Consider the following 22,523-nt stretch of genomic DNA (forward strand, 5'->3'; position numbering starts at 1 on the left):
AAGAGAAGAGAAAAACAGCAGAATAAAGGTGAAATACATTTTTTGCATATAACATGTTCAGGAACTGATTGCTATGTTTAATAAGATTATAATTCCAGCTCTAAAACTTCTCTCTTTGAAAAAATGTAGGTATCATGAGAGAAGCAAAACACTTGACAATAGTCAGGAAGTGGTGTGCTTTGATTGCCACTGGGTGTTAGCTTGTGCTTCCATGTCTGCTTTCTAACCACACTGGTGGTATTTTCCCCCTATACTTAGGCTCCTATCCTGCAATTAGTTGGCTACGGGCACACTGACACACCTGCAGAGACCCACTGAAGTCAGTGGGGCTCTGTTGTGCATATGTAGACTGCTGTTCCCACACAAGTTGCAGGATCAGGATCTTGTAAGCTCTTTAGAGTCAGGTTTGTGTTTTCATTGTGTGTCTGTATAAAGGTTAGTACAAATGTGTCCTGATCCCTGAGGTACTATTCCATGATCCCTCTTGCTACTATTGCAGTACAAATAAATAACACCACCACCGACTTTCTGAATGGGTGTATTGGTTTGTATACTATATTTTGCACTTATGGAAATTCACAGTAAATGAGAGATTGTTTATTAAAATCTTCTGATCTTCCATTAAACTACAAACTGATTTATACTCTCATTGGATGCACAAAAATGTCTTGGAATCACAGCAGATTTTGTAGCTTACATACTGCTGGTAGATTCATTATTATTTAACTTCAAAAATGCACTATTGTAATTTGTCCTCCAAAATATAGATTTTTTTTTTTACTTTAGAGATGGGGTATTTCTTCATTAAAAAAGAATGATTGGGACAGCAACTCATGCCATCATATTATCTAACAAGCACATACAGTAAGATGGTTCTATGCTGCATGTTAACAAACAAGTCGTATATAAGGTGAGGAGACAGAATGCAATGCCAGAAGATTAGAAGTAAAATGATTCCTTAGTGGACTGTCTCACTCAACCATTTAATATGAATTTAGTTTAAATAAATTTAAATTTGGGAGACATCAAGAAGATATCACTATAATTTCAGAGATTACAATTCAACTGAATTAGGTTCCACTAACAGTGACTAGAAAATCAAACTATCTCAGAGCTTTATAGAATACCTGGGGGTGAAGTTCTGGTCCCATTTAAGTTAGTGAGAGTTTTCCTATTGACATCAATGTGATCAGAATGTCACAACTCTGACATAAGTTTGGAGCACTACTAAATGAAACCCTCTATTTCCCAAAGGTGTCAAGATTATAAAGACATATTGATGGAAGACTTTTTCATGCATTTTTGTCTGATATTTAAGCATGAACATGAAGAGGGGAAGTTGTGGGGAGAGTAGACCGATCATTTGTCCAAAAGAAAGTCACTGGTTCAAAGTGGTCTTTCTTGTTCTATAAACTCATGTTTGGAGACTAAGGCCAATATAACTGCATCTGAGACTGCCAATATTTGGCATATGTTTAGAGAGACTCTTTCTTTTCCCTTTAATACTTAATTGTTTTTGTGAATATTTTACTGTAAGGCTAGGCTAGTAGATATTTTTTCTTGACAATTTTGCAAGGACATCTGTTTATTACAGAGAAAGCTGAGTGAGTTCTGGAAAAGATTATTGAAAATATCTATTTGAATTTGTGAACGTACTTGCTTTTGTACACACTCAATATTGAATTTTCACATACATTACAGTAAATGATTTTACTGAGAAGAAGGCGTGATCAAAAAGCAAATTTGAAGAGAATATTGTAAAAGAGATTTAAATGCACAAGCATTAATATTTATTCCAGAAAACTAGTTCGGGTATGTCTACATCTGCTGCAATAACACCTCCTGATTGCAGTGTAGACATATCCTTAACGTTATGAAGTGTAATCCGTGCTGTTAGGTATCTTCCTATATATGTATACAGACCTATATATGAAAAAATCCTCCAAACATTTACACACCGAATACTTTTACTCTCGTGAATAGTGCTATTGGAGTACGTGACTATTTGAGTGCATTAAGTTATTCATCTACGTATTTGCATGAGCAAGCTATGTGTGTGTCTTGCTGGTCCCTATTTTCATCTTAGTACTCCATCTTTTTCAGATCTGCCTTGTTTCTGTGATATTACAAATGAATAACATTTGTTTTTGTGGTGATCTAGGAACATTTCTTCTGAATTCCCTCCCTTTAAATTCACTTACGTTTATAAAATAACCATGTTCGCTATTACTTGTTTATATGCTTTTCAACACAGCTCCAGATTTACAAGGGTGCCTGCAGAAATACTGATGCAATCACAAAGCACATGGCAGAAGGAAATTTGTTCTCAAAAATTGTTCAAGCAACTACAACTCAAGTTAATCAAGTACTAGCCATTTCAGACCATGATAAAAATGATGAGGTGAATGTAAATACTAATACAGGAAGTTTTCGTTAGTTGTTAGACCTGTCGACAATAATGACAATTCTAAAAAAAAGTTAATTCAATTTAAAAGGTTCCATATTGCTCTCCTGAATCATAAAATGAAATGATGCAGTGTTCTCTGAAAAAGGTAGAATTATGCCAGCCCTACTGATTGTGCTCTGCAACTCTAGGTGAGAACCTTCTCACCACAGTCTCTTTTTCCCTATGCTAGTTGGTATCAGCATCATCGGTAAGAAAGGAGGAGCTTTAAAGCTGGTAGGTATGGGAGCATCCCTCATTGCTCCATCAGGAATGCATGAGATACATCCCCATCCTTCCAAAAAGAAGTGAGAGTTAATAGTAAATTAAATACATGTGAAAATGAACTAAGAGAAAAAGGGTGAGAGAAAACTGCTGTGTTCATGGAATGTTTTATATGAATACCCACTTCTTCAGATGCAAGTCACTTGCATCTGAAGAAGTGGGTATTCACCCACGAAAGCTCATGCTGCAGAACGTCTGTTAGTCTATAAGGTGCCACAGGATTCTTTGTTGCTTTTACAGATCCAGACTAACACGGCTACCCCTCTGATACTTTATAAAAAGGATTATACTAGAATCCTTTGACCAGACCATGTTCCCTGGGTCCATGCTTGGAGGGATCTTCATGATGTTAGGTCCATTCAAAAAGCTAGGACTGGGTGGGCTGTGTTAAATGCCAAGAGTAGCTATGCTGTAGCCTTAGCAGATCCATGCTGCAAGAGGTACAGCTCCAATTTATATTATCTTTCCTACAGAATCCAGCTGAGCTGGAAAACTATGGAGATTCCAAATTAATCTAAAGCCAGTAGATGATCTAGTAATATATTTCAGTTGTCCTGTGCTTCCTGCAGATCTCCCATGCTCCACCTGGTCTAGAAGCAGACCCACAGTTCATTCTATGGGGGCCCAGCCCTGGCCATCCATAAACAATTTTGGGAAAACTCCATGAATGCATCTTCTTATGGTCTATATCGACCGTCCTTACACAAAGGTCTTTTCCCATCAGCATTTTTGCAAATAAGGATCATCAGTCCCCTTACATTCTGCAACATAGAGCCTCTGGATGCTAAAAAGGTATCACTATACACAAAGATCTCTGTGCTAATGAATTAGGTCAGATTTACAATGGGATCTATTTCATGAAGGTCCCTTAAATGTCATAAATCTCTTTTGTTAAAGACATTTTTCCTATCATTAATGCTTGTAGTTAGGCATTTAAATTACATAACTAGTAGTTCTCTATATTTGTATGACTAATGCAGAATAACTTTGTCTATCATAGAGTCAGTATATTGTATGTTCTCATGGTTTGTTAAATATAAATAATTCTTAGTGACAAGACAATAACAACAAAGAATCAAAAATAACCCTTACAAGTGGAACCTACAAAATGGACACAATCTATGCCCAACAGGTAGACTTAATTAAATCGGTGTCATCAAATTATGATGATGTTTATAGCCCTTGAAAAAATGAGTGATGTCGAGACAGTTACTTTCAAGGCAGCTGCTCTGCACCCACTGATTTTTATTTTTGCCATTGTTACTGGGAACAGTTTGAGGGCCTTAAAGAAGACAGAAATACATGGTTCTGTTATCCTGTCAAAAAAAGTCACTGGAAGTGATACTCCTTGTGAATGAAGATAAAATATTCTTGGTGTGTTGTGTAAAACTAGATATATTGATTAATGATAATTTTTCAAAGCCCTATTTTCAGAAGTGACAGGCACCTGGAGACAGATTTCTAAATATACTTTGGCACCTAAAGATTCAGATAGGTGCCTACTTGAATTTTCAAAAGGACCTAGTGCCTAACCCACACTTATGCTGCTAAATTCCTAAGTTCCTTTTGTAAATGGGACTTAGGCTCCTAAGTCAATTAGGCATTTTTCAGAATTTTACCCTAAATTTCAATCAATATTGAATATTTCATTCAGAGTGACTTAAATGACATTTCACACCAGCAAAAAGTTCATGTTTCTATGATTAACATGTTTTTTCCCTTAAACAAAATCGTGATCAAGAATTAAAGATTACCAGTTTAATACAACGCTAGAGGCTTTATCATCAAAATCTGAATCATTCATTAATTTAAACTTCTTCCACAGTACTTTGCTACTGTACTAATTAATGTCACCATAACTAGAGGAGGCAGAAGTCCTGGAAATCTGTTTAAACTATATAAAAAATCCTCAGGACTACCCTTGTTTATAATATGTTGCTAGTACAAAATATTCCAACTCCTGAAAAACTTCTTTAGATGTCCATTATGCTCCCAAAACACAAATTACTGTTCCAAAGAGCATTCAAAGCCTTTGGACATCTCCATAATTGGCTCAGAAATAGCACAATGCAAGGAAGTCTACCAGACCTTGTTCCTCAGATGGATTTTTTTAATAGTTCCCATGAACACTAAAACTGAAAGGTTTTCAAGAATGAGGAAAACATGTTACTAGCTACTGGTCCCTAAGTCTCATTTCAACAAACAATGGCAAAACTAACACACAGACTCTTTGTCTAAATACGCAACTGTAAATAGTTTGTGACATGTCCACCTTTACTACAGAGAGTCAAATAATAAATTCAGGGCTTCACCTGCATTATATTTTTAAAATATGTAGGCTTGTAAGAATTAGATTTTGATCAGTAAATGTTGATAAACATCGATTCTGCCACACAAACAGACAAAAGTATATTTCCATCAGTAATAATTGAAATGTACAGATAGGCAAAGTGAGAAAAATGCTGCTTGAGAACTTATTAGAGTCAAAATCCAGGACTGAGACTTTTGAATTAGGCTTGTTACAAACTGACTAGAGAATGAATAGTAAAAAGATATGATTTGTTGATTTAAGGATATTTACTTTGTATATTTTGACATATAAGCATTGGATGCTTGGCATGTGTATTCTGTTGATTAATTGCTAATAAATACGGATTAAGAGTATTATTGTGTGAAGGCTCTTTCACTGGAAAAAGGTGCTGCTAACCCATAGAGGGTCACTGGACCTAGGGAAGGGGGGAGGGGGCCTAAATTGCGTGGGTAACAATATGATGTTGATAATTTGTGTTTTAGCATTTTATAAAGCTTTAACTTTTTGAATCTCAACATCTACTATCATTAAAGAGTTGTCTTCACAGTTGCATGAAATTATGCCAAGGTCAAATTTAAAGAAATATAAATCTAAAAAAAATTTCTTAAAAATAAACAAATATTATTCATCAACATTATAAAAAATAAATATTTAATTCAGCCAAGCCTAAAAATATATATCTCCAAGTTATCAACTTGTTTGTCCTGAACTCTAGTAATGGTATTAGTGCTTCTGTGGATAAGGATATCAAAAGTATAGCCGATATATCATTTCTAGTGATTCAAGTAATACATGATTTAAAATACATGGAAGAATTAATAAACTCTCAGAAATTGCTAGGTAACAGAGTTCTGACCTCAGTATCGCTTCACAGTCAATGAGAGTTTGTTTACGTGATTTAAAACTTCCATCTTTTGTTTTCTTGGTTTAGTGAACTGCCATTCCATAGCCTGGTGTAGGAATTGTGGCTATAGAATGCAGAGGGAAAGGAGAAGCTGCCTCAGCAGGAGGCCAAGGTAGTTCATATCACCCACAAGATGACAGTTTATGGGATTGATGGTGTGGACACAGTGAAGATGAGTAGCTCAAGGTAATGTAAATAAAGTATCCCCTTCGTGTGCCAGTGTTAAAATAAATGGACATAGCTACTTGTTATTCCTTTCTGCAGCACCTTCCCTAAGGCTCAAGAATGCAAACCTCCGTCAAATGTCAAAAGCCAGAAGCAGGCTCTTTCTGGTTCTTTAACATTTTCCATTGCTTTTCTGGGAATGACTGGGCCTGCCAGTCAACATTCTGCCCCCATTGATGGAATCAGTGACCAACCATTGAATTCAGAGTCTTCACCAGTCACTGCTTCTTGAAAAACTGGAAGACATCATCAAAATGATGACATACAATTCCATACTATTCTCTTTCTCCCCAGTCTCCTGTTGATCTTGGTCAGCTTGAGAGAGAGAGGGGGAGAATGAGAGAGAACTTCTGATTCCCCAACCAGCAATCCATAACCCCCAAAGCATGAATCTCAGTTTTATGATCCTTTCAGAACTCCAGCCCCACAGCAGCACATGAGTGTTATGGAGCTATAGAACCTGCCAAGTGGGCAGAAGCAGATGGGCATTTTTGCACTGCAAGATTCTGCAGACCTGCACAGAAATGAAGGAGGAGTTTCCTGAACTGAGCTGGCAACATTTTGCAATTTCCAAGAAATTCCTTATCTACATCATGCTGGTGCAAAAGCTCAGACTAGGATGGCTCCCGCCCTGACCACTGGCAGGATACCATAATTAAATCCTTTAAGTTATTGATTTAGAACCAGATGCAGCTCAATGTCTCTCAGGGGCTGTCATTCATGAAAAGATGGCATCAACTTCCATATAGAGTGGTGAGGACAAGAACTGAAGGGAAAAGAGGGCTTAATGGCACTAATGAGAGTTCATAAATAACTATTTAGCAAAAAAGGAACCTTGCTAACCAAACAAATTTTTACTTAAAGTATTGGGCCCAAGACTGGGGTTCCTTCTCTGCCAGACTGCAATGATAAGACTTTATTATGTCAGTATGATATTGTATATAGATGCTTTCTGGAACACACTATTGTGAATAAAAAGAATGGAACACACAGACAGGAGATATTTATACATACAGAGAACATGAAAAACTATTGTGAATGTTTCTTTACGGATTACCTAGGAAATTTTTGAGATTATCCAAGAAAAATTTTCTTCTGGAGTGAACTGTGCTCCTTAAAAATGACAGCTGATAAAGGAACATGGTTATAATAAAAAAATAAAGAATGCCATTTGTTCAGTGGCATATTAGGATATGGAAATAAATCAGAGATGCGTAAGACTCTTGTGGATCAGATGCTACAGCAGCTAGCAATTTGGAAGGAACTAAGCAGTTTGCAGAAGCCAATTTGATAATGTCTGGCTGAGATGGACATTAGTTACAAATTTTTCTAATAAAGTCACAAATGAAAACTGAAGTGTCACTAACCAACTAAAATATGAGATTATACCATGCCCAGAGAATGTATGTTATTAGAATTAATGTCCGAAGTCTACAGATAGGCCAAATACAAGAGAACCAAAGAAAGAAGTACGATATCATATACATTATGAGCTTTCTATCTTCTGAGTGTAAGTATATGAAATCTAATTTCATTCTGTATTACCCATTCTGTTTAGAAACCATGAGAATAACTATACATTGATTTTTAAAGATAATACTAACAGGAGCTAATTTGTTTCAGGGTTAGCTATACAGTTATGCTTTTTTATGACTGCAATCAGGGGCAGCTCCAGCCATTTTGCCGCCCCAAGCACGGCGTCATGCCGTGGGGGCACTCTGCCGCTCGCCGGTCCCGTGGCTCCGGTGGACCTCCCGCAGGCATGCCTACGGAGGGTCTGCTGGTCCTTTTGGCTTCGGTGGAGCCGCGGGACCAGCGGACCCTCCACTGGCATGCCTGCGGGAGGTCCACCGGAGCCACGGGACCAGCAGACCCTCCGCAGGCACCCCGCCGAAGGCACCCTGCCTGCCGCCCTCCCGGCGACTGGCAGAGCGCCCCTCACGGCATGCCGCCCCATGCACACGCTTGGCATGCTAGGGCCTGGAGCCGCCCCTGACTGCAATAAAAATAATAAATACTGATCAAAATTCTTCTAAAGAAGACATGAGCACCTGTATGACTGTAGCAGTAAATATAGCAAACATACGAATTCACTGCTATACATATATGTAGAAGCATGTACAGCTATGTTCTATTTTTATGAAAAAGTTAATATTTTCACAGCATATTTATTGGAGGAATATGTATTAAATCTAAGCAATTTATCTAGAATCTTCAAAAGTTTTAATTGAGGGAAGTCTGCAGGATTTACTTTATAATTCCTTCACAAATTATCATTTGTTGTTTGCTATATATTATAGGATAGGAAATGTTTTTCATTTTCCATATATCAAATTTGAAAAGCCATGTAAAATAATAGCCTTGATGCCATGGAATTATAAACTTGTAATCAAGTCAGAAAGAAGTCTGGTTATTTGCATGAAAGTGATACATGGACTAAAACAACATAAGCAAGGCAAGTTCATTCAAATGCAAGTAGGAAGAAAAAGGAAAATGTTATATAAAAATGTGGCAGATATTCTCATAGGATTTGGCTTTTTTTTTTTAAGTACATTTTAGGATGTGTCAAATACCTAGAATGCCTCATTCACATGGTTAGCAAAGACAAAAGCCGCAGGAAATTGAGTTAAGATCATGGCACGCTGGCTAATATGACTAGTTTTCTGGCAATCTGAATAAACATAAATGCTGAGCACTAGTGATCTAGGGTACGTCCAGACTACCTGCCGTATTGGCGGGTAGCGATCGATTTATCGGGATCAATATATCGCGTCTCATCTAGACGCGATATATCGATCCCCGAATGCGCTCCCCATCGACTCCGGAACTCCACTGGAGTGAGCGGCGGTAGCAGAGTCAGCGGGGGAGCCACGGATGTCAATCCCGCATGGTGAGGACGGGAGGTAAGTCGGAATAAGATACTTCGACTTCAGCTATGGTATTCCTGTAGCTGAAGTTGCGTATCTTACATCGACCCCCCCCCCCAGTGTAGACCAGGCCTGAGAAACGTTAAAAGGTTAAGAGGTTAGGGCTGGATCAGCACCTCAAGTTTTGGTTGTAATTTGAAGTTACAGAAACCACTCCAGTCTGAAAAACCGGGTTGGAAATTTAGTGAAGAGTTTCTCTGTGAGATTTCAAGTTCTTCAGTATCTACGGTCTGATCCAAAGCTGTCTTGCTTATGGGCTAGGTCACAGGCCAGGATTTAGGCTGTATCTCATGTCAGTCCAACAGCAGGTGGTCTCCTCATTACCAGCATCTGCTTAAGAGCTGTCCTGAATACGGATGCTTTCCTGAATTAAGGCCTTAGATACTGGAATCAAGGTAACAAAAATAATCCATGAAACATCTATGGATCAGAGTTAAGGTTCTGTGTTGTGATTAAATTTTCATTTTTTTGTACTTAAGAATAATGTGTTTATCTATATAATACAATTCCGGGATTGTCACCTGCCTGTGTGTCACTCTGAAACCTAGAATGGCTGATGATTCAGTAAAAAGCCATAGAAACAGCAACAAAGATGGTTGAGAGCTCTTTTTGTTCAGAATATCACCAGGTTCAACCATCACTGGGATCCAGGGTCTGTTACAGTCCAATTTTAAAGTTCTCAGCCATTTTTAACTTTACAAATTATACCTGTGTCGATCATTGTGATATTAGTGGTAATTCAACCAATCACCACCCTTACTCTACAGCTAATTTGCATGCAACACTTTAATTGTTTTTATGAGGGAGACCGCACAGATGGTGGATTACTTGTCCCAACTGCCACACCCATGTAACAGCATGGGCTTTCAGCTACTAATATTTATTAAATGGTAAATGTAAAAATGATTACATCCTTAACCATTCACTTCATTTCACTTTTAACAGCATAGGCTTTGTGATCAGTCAGAGCACTGTGTTCACTTAGAAATCTTAACTGGTTTTTTAAATGAAAGTTGACTGTTTGGCTTTTTTTGTTTTGGGAATATATATCAGAAATGGCTGCTACTCACCTCTTTATGCAGCTCAGGATCTGATATAAACATTTCTTCCAAGACATAACCACTCTCATCTTATCATAGGGTACATGTAGACTTTATTTTGCATGTCTGCCAAGCTAGCTTCAGAACCAGTTTTGTACCTCCGCTGCACTATTCATCAACTCAGATGTTCCATTTCTCTCCCTGTATAAAATCAACACTCCCTGCCCCCAACTATTTTACCAAGAATTGTTAGCACAATGTTGGTATATTTGATTTAAAGTAGACACTTGAAAGCTGGGTGAAATCATTTTATTAATTCAAACAAAAAACTACAAATATGTTTTATCAGCAGGCAACAAATGTCAAATTAAAGCCTTCTGGTTGTGGTACAAGCTTTCTCATATGTTAAACTGACTATGAAGAAAAGTCGTGAGAGAGCTTTGGGTATCATTTTCTGTTCTATTACTTCTCATTCCAAATGATTAGATTATAAATGAAAAATTTGTAGATATAGTTCCCATATGCTGAACTTCATTTAATAAGTGAGATTTGCCTTAAAACTACTATGCAATAAGAGGCAGTGGCTTTAATTAATTAAAGAATGTACCAAATATCCAATTGGTATTTCAAAATCCATAAAAATAGGTTCATGACCTACTCTGAATAATGAAATATCCTCTTCAGTAAAATAAGTTGCCAGCTTGACATCAATTGAAGAGAATTAAATTTTATTGACCTTGGCCTATAGCATATGGACAGATCTGTTATGAATCAACTGTTTCTTACTTGGAGAGTGTGTGCTGGGCCATTTTCTTCAGTTCAGTATCATAGCTTGCTAAATAATACTGAGATGCTAGACTGTGCATACAGCCTGAGACTTTCTTTCTCTTAATTTCACAGTTGTTATATTATACATGTTTCTAAGACAACCATTCTTCTAATAAACTGGGTGCCATTATATTATTTAAAAAAAAAACCACCACAAATTCCCTCAAGAAAAAACCTCCTATCTCCTCTCACAATTAACAGCAGACAATTTTCTAGAGCACACAGCTGGATACACTTCAGAACCAACTTTATAGGTGAAAGAGATAAGTCTTACATTGCATTATAAAAGTGGAAAACCCTAGCTCACCATGATCTCCAGCAGTAGTGAATTCAAAGCTGAGAACCTTGCAATGAGAGTATGAAATCCACTCCTGTGCTGAGGGTCAGAACACTGAGTACGTACTGCTTAAATCCCATCTAAGCCATAAAGAAGTGATGCGGGAGGAGGGCCGGGGGGGCTCATGTGGTCATGCTCCCCAGGTTTCTGCCAGGGTTTGCTGGCCTTGCTTGGTCACATGGTGTGTCTGGGCCACCTCCCTGCATGGCAGCAGCTGGAGCCAACAAGCTCCACCCCATGGGGAGAGACAGGAGCAACAGCTGGGAGCTGTAGGACGGCCTGCTGCTTTCCAGGAAAGAAAGACTGAGGATAAGTGGGGAGACTTGCTTTGGGTGAGGTCTGATTCGAGCTGTTCTGGGAGCAGCCAAACCTTTAAATTGTGATCCCCACTATCAGCAGGTACAGGTCATCTGTGAAGCCATATTTTGAAGTCTTAGGTAGTATAAAAGACTTGTGCTGGCCCTCTATGTGGGTGAATTTCCTCCCAGAGTATGCTGCCAGCAGCCCTCACAAGTTTGAACAAGTTCCATCAATTTCAGCCTCCCAGATACTCTCTACAGCAGCTGTGTTTAACAGTGAGAGGTTGTCTCTTAAATAGCTAGCCATTAGCACATTAAACTTTCAAGACAAAGAACAGAATTTTGAGATGGCCCTGTCATGGGGTGTATGTATCCCACAGTGGCCCAGTGTTAATATAGGCACTGCCAGCCAGCCACTGCTGATTGGAAGCCCCAGAGTAGCTGGGGGGGATCAACGGGATGGTAAGTAGAGGAGTGAGCAGGCTGGAGAAAGGGGCTCCTGCTAGTATGCTACTAAAGAGCTGCCCAGAGGCAACAGATCCAGAGGGCATGAACTGACCGATAGGCTGGAGAGGCTGCAGAGACCCAGGGGAAGGTAGGAAGAAGCTCAGAGCACTGTCAGAGTTGAAGAACCCTGACACTGCTAACCTAAATCAAGGGCCCTGAGCTGGAACCCCATGGAGTGGGTGGGCCTGGGTTCCCCTGCCGGCCCTGAGCTGGAACCCCATGGAGTGGGTGGGCCTGGGTTCCCCTGCCAATACTCCGATGGACTTGGGAGAGGAGAAAGGGTTTTTCAGACTACTGGACACCAGGTATAGACTGACAGCCCCACTAGGCTCTGTGAGCCCAGGGGCTGTGCCATGCTTGGCCAGAGAGTGGGTCCACTGCACCACTCCATAGACCCCAATATTTGATAGATAGCCACTAAAAGGTGCAGAACATTGATGTTATATACTTACATAATTATGCCCTTTAAAAGTCGGGCAACTGCATAATGAACCAGATGTAGTTTGCAGATGGCTTCTGCAGGAAGTCCCTAGTGGAACAGCACAGTTTTCACCTCCATGATGTGAGAGAAAGAAGGCCCTTGGAGGGGATGGCCTTATTGTCTGATCAGAGAACTTGAGGGTTAAAAAGTGACAAGCACATTTGCTATACTCTTGCTGTTCTGACCCAAGCAGCATAACTTGTATCCAGCCTTATGACACAGTCTGGAGACTATCTGAGAAAAACATTATCTTAGTCATGGTGAACATGAGATCTTGGTCTGTTTTAGAAATGTTATCTATGCTAATACTGATGTCCTTTAAAGTGATGAATGTGAATAATTCAGATACTAAATTTAACTACTACTCAATAAGTTCCCAGTGGAAGCCAGTAGACCTGCAATATGGCCTGCATGGCACCAGGATACTCAATTGTCTTTGTCCTAGACCAATGCTTGCATAGCATGTGAGTGCACCAAGAGTATTTGTTCTCGGAGGAGGGGAGGCATTCCTTCATCTGAAGTCAGATACAAGGGTGCTGCCCGTCCGCCCTGGCCTAAATTCATGTTATAACCAGGAGCTTACTGGGCCAAGGTGGGCCAGTACAGGCCAGCTTTTGATTGTATATAAACATTTCAGAAAATGGATTCTCTTGCTCTGCTTTTGTTGAGGATTGCTATTACATTAGCAATTATGAGCCTGAGTTTAGAGGTGCAGTTCCATGGAGTCTTATCCTTTTGTGAAAGAAGTAATCAGGCGGGATCAATGAGACAGGCAATAGTTGTTTGCAACCTGCTCTCTGCATTGGGCTGGTGTCTTCTTACTGAGTCTTCTCCTCCAGTCAGAGCCAAATCAGGGAGAAGAAGGGAGTTTTTAAAGTGTTTGTAGTACGTGTTCTCGGGAGCAATTATTTTTGCTTTGCTTTCAAAGCCTCAAGAACAGCAACTGTGTTCCGTTATCTTTGCTACCAGGCCAGGACTGGAGCCCACAGAGGGACACACTTTCACAGCAGGATGCCTGTGTAATATAGCACTATTAATGGGGTGATAGACTTTTTTTTTTTTTTTGGCAAGGGATGTCTAAGGTGAGACAAGGTGATGTGCTATGCTGACCTTGGTACACTGCAGTACTGGACCAGGAGGAAGAGGGAGACCTGGCTAAAAATTCATTTACTTTCAGTATCCACTTTCTCTTTCTTCCGAGAATAAGTCCATGTCTCATGGTTTACAGGTTATAATCTAACCCACAATTATGTGCATATCATTAATTAGCAGAGGGCTTATTTTCTTGAAGGTCATTTGCACAAAGTAAATTGGTATTTAGTGTGGTTTTTGTTTTTTGTTTTTAATACCAGTGTCTTTAGAGTTTAAGTGCATAGATACTGGCACAAAATAGAAGCATAATTAAACAAGATAAAAGTGAATTTCTAAAATATAAGATCAAGAATTCTACACTTATCAAGTTACTAGGAATATAAGATTGTTTTTGTTTTAGGATTTCTTCATCATAAAGCAGCTGTAAGTCAAGAAGAGAGACTCATATTTGAACATCTCTAAAATTATGTACTTAGAACTGTAAATGCCAGCTATAAATTCTACTTTAGTTTGCTGAACCTCAAAAATATCTTGTGTGCTATTTGGTGCCAGAGCATATGTCTACACTGCAAAGAAAGTCTCAGAGGCTCAGGTCAATTGATTTGGGTTTGCAGGGCTTGGGCTGTTGGGCCAAAAATAGCAGTGTGAACATTCCCATTCACACTGGAGCTTGGGTTCTGCCACCCTCCCCCCACCCTGGGTTTCACAGCCCGGTCTCCAGCCGAAGCAGGAACATCTACACTGGTATTTTTAGCATTGCAGCCCAAACCCAAGTCAATTGATCCAGATTCTGAGACCCAGTGCTGCAGGTTTTTCCTTTGCAGTGTAGACACCCAAAAGTCATGTTAGCAAACTTAATTTAATCAAATACTATTTTAGGGCTAGTCTACACTTACCAGCCGGGTCGACGTGGTGAGTTCGACTTCTCGGAGTTCGAACTATCGCGTCTAATCTGGACGCGATAGTTCGAACTCCGGAAGCGCCGCGGTCGACTCCGGTACTCCACCACTGCAAAAGGCGGTGGCGGAGTCGACCTTGGAGCCGCGGACTTCGATTCCGCAGCGTCTGGACGGGTGAGTAGTTCGAACTAGGGTACTTCGAATTCAGCTATGCTATTCACGTAGCTGAACTTGCGTACCCTAGTTCGACCCCCGCCCTTAGTGTAGACCTGCCCTTAGACTATTTAATCTGGACTTGAATAATTTTTATAAAATGTTCAGTTTGTCTCCACATGTAGGTTCTATTCACAAAGACCATATATCTATTTTTCTCAGCACCAGTCTATGATGTATACACAAATCTCCCTGCAGGGGCATTCTGGCCAAACTAGTTTATTTTAACAGCGTCCCAGTTTAGTGATACTGTGTTACTTCAAATGCTGTCCTCTACAAGTTTGCTTCCCCTTAGGGTTAACTACTAGACACTTGTTCACTGAAATCAAGAAATTTGATCCTGCTCTTAACAGGAGGCACTAGGAATTAAACCATGCTTTCTCAAGTGCAGTAATCTCAGCACTTCAATCCACCAGTGTTTGGCTACTATGACAACTCAGATTCTAATAGTTATGAATGCATTTAAACACTTGCCTCCTTAAGTGTCCGTGGAATGGTAACAGTATTTATCTTATCGGTAAGACCATGGGACACACTTGATCATTGAAAAAAAAAGAATCACACTAAAGGACGCAGCTGATTACAGTATATCTATTGCATACATTCTTTAGTTAGGTGCATTTCTTTATTTGCTATGTATTTAAGTTGAGTTTTTGGGGGAAAATTGTGTGTCCAAATCCCTTGGGTGACTTTGAAAATCTCAGTCCTACTTTATTTTTGGTACTTTTGAGAAATTAGCAATGTAAAAGCTTTGTGTGAAAAAGAAAATCATTACTCCTGTCACATGTTGAATAGAGGAAGGAGTTCCTAATACTTAGATTCTATTACTTTGAAAGCATTTTATGAACACTGACTAAACAATCCCTCCAAGCCCAGTGAAGTAGAAACATTTTTTATTTCTATTTTACACATAGTGAAACGGAGGCAGCAAAGTTGTCCTCTGAGAAGTGACTATAAAACTGGCATTGGAGTGGGGTCCAACAGTGGTTGCATCTCAGTGATTTCATTTTCCTATCACATCTGCTCAGTTTACAAGTAAAAATATGTTTTTCCCTCCACTCATGGCCAGCCCTACCAACATAACCTGGGTTCAGACTGTCGACCTGGATTCTTTCTAGCTTACGAATCATCAATAGTTTATTTTTTTTAATTAAAAAAAAATTGCATGCCAAAATCTGTCCTAATTTACACTGCTGCAGCTATAACCTGATTTAGTTTCAATGGAATTGAACAGGTGTATTAAATGAGGGCAGAATTGTCCTTCAATGTGGATCTTAGTTATCAATTTTATTGATGGTGCATGAGCAAGGATGGAATCCAGCTCACACTCCCTAACAAAAACTTATTTTGTCACTAAAGTGATATTCAGAGCTTATTCCAGCTATTCTGGAAAAGGTTTCTAGGGGAGGTTGTGGAATCCCCATCACTGGAGGTTTTTAAGGACAGGTTGCACAAATACCTGTCAGATATGGACTAGATTTACTTGGTCCTGCTTCAGTGCAGAGGAGCTGGATTTGATGACTTCTTGAGGTTCCTTCCAGTCCTACATTTCTATGATTCTATATCTATTCTGTATAACACAAAAAATTAAATTCTGTTTAGCAAGGAATTCCATGCTGGTTGTGTAACAGATTGTTACATAGTCACTTCTGAAAGTAGAACTGAAATGCAATGGTCTGATTTACAGAAATATTTAATCTCTCACTTAGTTTAACAGGAGTTCTGGGTGCTCAGTATCTCTGAGAAATCAGAACTTATGAAGCAAACTCCAAGCCTGAAAGGGATTCTTTTTTCGGAGACAGGATAAGAATTTAGGAATTCAGGGTGAGATTTTTCAAGAGGCTAAATGGCTTAGGAGTACAAGTCCCTTTGACCTTATTGGGATTTGTGCTCCCAAGTCACTGAGATGCTTTTGAAAATGCCACCTTCTAGTAAATTACAAAGTTTATAGCCACTGGCTCAGTGAGTTCTAAAATGAGATCTGTTTTCTCATACTTAAGACCTTACAGCAGGTTTCTCATTATGGAATGTCACCATATGCAAACTGCTGTTAAAAGAACAAACTGCATCTGAGATAATTGTATGTAAAATTACATTAGCAGGGTTTGTCATTTACCCCTCTATGCAAAATAAAACAAATATTTTAAAAATGATAAGCCTGTAGCAAAATGTTTCAGGAAACTATCTGAATAAAGATATTTATTGTCTTTTGTCTAAAATATCATAATTAAAGGTAGAGCTCTGGCTATCTAAAAATGACTGGTTTGACATTAGAACTTCTCTTATAAACATGCTAGCAAATTATAACTTTAACAGTTAATACTTAGATTTATTTTTGATAAATATTATATCATCTGAATGAGAGCTCTTCTAACCCCTGGAAATATCATTACCTTTTCAAGTTCTTTCAGTATCTCAGTAACAAGAGGTGTAAAGATTGGAACTATATATTTTTGTAATTAATTTCCTTAAGATAATGTTAGAAACATCAGAATCTTTAAAATATAGATGAATTTCAAGGTGAGCCTGCTAGCAGATGTTATTAATGGCATATGATTTATTGTGACATGAAATCTGATCTGAAACTCATATTATTAGCTGAGCTTTTTATAAATTAAAATTTCCAACTGCTGAAAATACGCAGAAGGGCCACTGATAAACCTGCTTCACTTTCAGAGTCCAGAAAACCTGCATTTGATAAGTGTCCGATAGCTCCACCAATATGTCTTTATGAACCACTGTATTCTCTTCATTATATAATTCTTGGGAGTGAAAAATATTTGAGCTTTATGAAGAGGAGCTGTTATAACCGTGGTGGGCAACCTGCGGCCTGCATGTGGCCCATCAGGGTAATTTGATTGCAGGCCGCGAGACATTTTGCTGACATTGACCGTCTGCAGACACGCCCCGCCTCCAGCTCCCAGTGGTTGCAGTTCGCCGTTCGTGGCCAATGAGAGCTGCGGGAAGCGGTGGCTAGCACGGCCCTGCGGCCCGCTGCTTCCCACAGCTCCCACTGGCTGGGAACGGCGAACCGCGGCCACTAGGAGCTGCGGCGGGCCAGGCCTGCAGATGGTCAACATCAGCAAAATGTCTCGCGGCCCGCAATCAGATTACCACTGTGTTTTAACATGGGCATTTATTTCAGAATTTATTGTAATATATCAAACCTTGGATCATGACAGATCCTCACAGATGCTGAGGGGTACTGAGTGTGTAAGAAGCCTCCTGGTGTATGGCTTGTGACAGCCTCAGTCCCTGTGGTTGGGGGAGCACAGTGTTTTCAGCCACACTGCAGTGGTTAATGGCCCCACTCGCACCACTCTGTTCTGGTCCACAAAGCAGGACAGCCATACTAGGAAGAGCAGATCCATCATCCTATAGAAATGGCAGCCTGTGTAACTCTCATCCACTAGGGCAGCTTGCTTACCTAAGACACAAGTGCTCCAAGATCTCCCTATGGAGCATAGCAATTCCGGCCAGTGGGTAAATGCCACAATTTGGCCCAGAGAGAGAACATATTCATAAGTATATAAATAAATATGTTCAGTATATATTCCTATATATTGTATTGATTTCCTTTTCTCTCTTGTGCCTTCAAATGTTACTTAAGACTTCTAAAATGTTGGCGTTCCCCATCATTGTTGATCTGATAAATTACCCTAATATGAGAGACAAACAAGCTTTGCATTATGGATTTTACCTACCCAGTAAGCTGTTGATTGAGGAAAGATGTATTTAGAGTATATATTAATACATTTTACATTTCCAAAAAAGCTTTGGAACAATAGTCCATATCAAACTCAAAAAGGAACATGTGGATATAGGCAAAGTTTCAGTTTGCACATTTTAGACATTTCCCAAGCTTCTTAATGATAAGATGTATATATTTATAAAACAGCATTTAGTTGCCCTTCCTCACAAACAGTATATATGGAAGAGCCCCTTGTCAACATACCAGTGTGTATGCAGGAATGAAAGATAAGGATCCCCAGCTGCAGCTGTCTAATAAGTGCTCTGCAGTTCCTAATGGCAAAGTGTCAACTCAGGGATCCTCAGATACCACAGTGCATCATCTCTATCATGCTAATCTTAAGAGTCAATCATTTTGCATGTGAGAACAGTTTATTTATAATGCTGCTCACTTTAACTGAGATACCAGATATCACTGACTTTAATCAGAGTTATCTGGAACCAGATATTTAAAGTAAGATGCAGTGACATTCTGTCTTGTAATAATAATCAATATTTTGAAGGAAAATGCAGAATTTACCTCCTCATGTAACAAAAATCTTACCCATTCACATGCAAATATTGTTTGTGTTCTTACCTACTGTTGAACTTCTCTGGATGTTTTTCTCGCATGATGTGGAATCTGTGGGCAATTGAAGCATCCTAACAGGAAAAAAGAAATATGTAAATCACTATGGGTAAAACTGCAAAATATAAAATCGAAATTCTAACCAAGGCACATAAACCACAAGACGTTTTGTGCACTATCATTATACAAGAGCAGTACCCTGATAATTTTGAAATCTCAGATATACAGTATTCCAACAAGCAGATACATCTCCAGATCATTCACCTACTACACATTTTACAGTCTGTTACATCTTTTTACTTGAATGGAATGTGATAGTTATTTTTGCTGAAAGTATCTCTAACTGTTGTGCAGCATGCAGGCATTTGTTTTCAGTGAAGGTTTACTATTGACATCATTATTTTCGCTGGATTACAGAATAAATCTATGAAATCTCTTTCTTTGGAAGTAGAGTGGAAGACCCACTAAGGTAACTTCACCTGTATACAGCCTGAGCATTTGTGTAGGGCCATTCAATAGTATTGTATGCAAAGTTCTATGTGGTCTAGGTCAAGATCTGCCTACCCAATATTATATACACATTTAAAAAAAAAAGGTGGATTCAATATAGAACCACCACCATTGCCATTACAAAATGACTACGTGCTAAGTCTCTAAATCAGATCCCTACATAGAGCACCTCCAGAGCACAGGCATTCCCAGCCGTTAGATACACGTGTCCTATTACCTCATAGACACCTTGGAAGAAATGTGTAGGGGTTTATATTTTTTTATATTCTATCATATATATTACCAATACATACAGATTTGGTTACATTAACTTCTGGAGACGATATAAAGCACCTTAAGATCATGGATTAAAAACAACAAATAAGAGGTAAGCTTTTATACACAATGTGATGAACTGGAAATATCTCTACTGATTCTTTTATATGGTGCAGGTCTGATTCAGGCAAGAGTCAGGCCTGCCAAGACAGACAGGGGTATAAAAGTTTTATAGGGATCCCCAGTGTCTGGTGTTTACCTACTAGTCCACCAAAGAATGTCATGTAAAGTCTCTAATGAAAGCCCATGTCATCCTGGTCATCATAATCATTGCGAGACACATGTGCGGATAATATGTAAGAAGATAGGCGTGTATACAGGAAATTATGTTCTTAAGGTCTTGTAGTTAAAGGCAACTCACTCAAAGCTAGCGTTACTTGAAAAAAGTGTCTCTCACCTCCTCTCTGGAGAAGTTTATCTCCTTAGCTTACTCTTATGTGTCTTACAATAGAATCATAGAATATCAGGATTGGAAGGGACCTCAGGAGGTCATCTAGTCCAACCCCCTGCTCAAAGCAGGACCAATCCCCAACTAAATCATTCCAGCCAGGGCTTTGTCAAGCCTGACCTTAAAAACCTCTAAGGAAGGAGATACCACCACCTCCCTAGGTAACCCATTCCAGTACTCCATCACCCTCCTAGTGAAAAAGTTTTTCCTAATATCCAACCTAAACCTCCCCCACTGCAACTTGAGACCATTACTCCTTGTTGTGTCATCTGATACCACTGATAACAGTCTAGATCCATCCTCTTTGGAACCCCCTTTCAAGTAGTTGAAAGCAGCTATCAAATCCCCCCTCCTTCTTCTCTTCTGCAGACTAAACAATCCTAGTTCTCTCAGCCTCTCTTCCTAAGTCATGTGCTCCAGCCCCCTAATCATTTTTGTTGCCCTCCACTGGACTCTTTCCAATTTTTCCACATCCTTCTTGTAGTGTGGGGCCCAAAACTGGACACAGTACTCCAGATGAGGCCTCACCAATGTCAAATAGAGGGGAATGATCACATCCCTCGATCTGCTGGCAATGCCCCTACTTATATAGCCCAAAATGCTGTTAGCCTTGGCAACAAGGGCACACTGTCGACTCATATCCAGCTTCTTGTCCACTGTAACCCCTAAGTCCTTTTCTGCAGAACTGCTGCCTAGCCATTCGGTCCCTAGTCTGTGGCAGTGCATGGGATTCTTCCATCCTAAGTGCAGGACTCTGCACTTGTTCTTGTTGAACCTCAAGTCTATCAGCATACCAAGTAAAATAGTAATGAAGAGCTTGGGGGTACTTGAAAAGAAAATTAACAGGAAGAGGTAAACAGAGGGAGGGGGGAGTTTTCAGATCTGTTTAAAGATCTGTTCTGGTATATGTGGGAGTGAAAGAAGCCCTGGCATCCCTCACTGAAGAAGTAAACCGTCAGTGAGTTTGCTTCATGAAAAAGGGATCGCAACCAGGCTTGGCTGAAAATGTTGGGAAGAACTTTAGGTCAGATAAACTTCTTTAAACAGGATTATAATTGTTAGTTAAGTTGAGGCCATAGAACGCATGTTATGATTGTTTTATATGTAACCCTTTGTTTCAGTATTTCTGCTTGCTACCATATGAATCTCTGTTCTATGTTAAAAAAAACCCTTATATTTGATTTCTCTATAAAGACACTTAAGTGTTATGTCTTAAGCAAGGCTGTATTCTAAGGTGAACACTAGGAATTAAAGTTCAATGGCCTATGTTAGGCAGGTTGTCAGAATAGATTATCACCATGACCCCTTCTGGCCTTGGAATCTATGAATCTATGAACTAGTAAGCTGTGGTGTACTGTTCCTTTGGGAAAAGCAAGCTTGGTAATTCTGTGAGCATCCACTGGAGCAGGGGCTGGACACTGGGGATGCTAAGAGGACTTGTGGGGTCGAGTGTGCCTAACACTAATGTGTAGAGAGTGAGGCCTGGAGGTGAAGTGCTTGTGTTGTCAATAGCTGGTGGAGTCTGGGAGCTGAACCCTGGCAGGCACAGACATAGGCAGCGAGTTATATGGGCCCGTGGTGCCCATGCGCCACCAATATTCAGGAATGTAGGCCCAGCTCCACCAATGTTTGGGCATATATTTTCAGAGCATCCCATCTATAGGACAGACTGGGACAACCGCCCCAGGCCCTGCGGTTTTGGGGGGCCCCTGCACTCCTGTGGGACACAGGGAGGGTTAGTGGGGGGCTTGGCACCAGCAGCAGCAAGCAACCCGGTCCCACTCCACTACACCACTTCCCACCTCTAATCTGCCTCTTCCTGCCCCTGCTCCACCCCTTCCCCCCATTCCACTCCTTCCCCCAAGCTTACACCCCCACTCTGCCTCTTTCTGGCTTCCACCCCCTCCCCCAAGCAATGCCAGGAGCTGGCAGAGCGGGCTGGGGCCAAATCACTCGCTGCTGCTGGTGCCCGGGCCCCCGCTAATCCCCCAGGCTGCCCTGGACCCCACGTCCCCCTGAAGCATGGGGCCTAGGGCAGTTGCCCAGATCCATCCTATGGACGGGACAGCTCTGCTTGGACCTGTTCTGGCTGGGCACCACCAAAAATTATACAAACCTGGTGCCCATGGGCACAGACAAAG

The 22,523-nt window shown here is 40.0% G+C and overlaps 1 protein-coding gene across 2 annotated transcripts in view; it reads right to left on the reverse strand.

The window, feature by feature from the left end:
• Positions 1–22,523, reverse strand: part of DGKB (diacylglycerol kinase beta) — a 474,599-nt gene that overhangs the window by 160,019 nt on the left and 292,057 nt on the right. For both annotated transcript variants that reach the window (XM_039523585.1, XM_039523584.1), the window contains one exon: positions 19,119–19,183. In XM_039523585.1, the coding sequence (XP_039379519.1) occupies positions 19,119–19,183 (65 nt within the window). The remainder of the gene's footprint in view (positions 1–19,118; positions 19,184–22,523) is intronic.

This window comes from Mauremys reevesii, linkage group 2 (assembly GCF_016161935.1).
Source record: "Mauremys reevesii isolate NIE-2019 linkage group 2, ASM1616193v1, whole genome shotgun sequence".
Lineage (NCBI taxonomy): Eukaryota > Metazoa > Chordata > Testudines > Geoemydidae > Mauremys > Mauremys reevesii.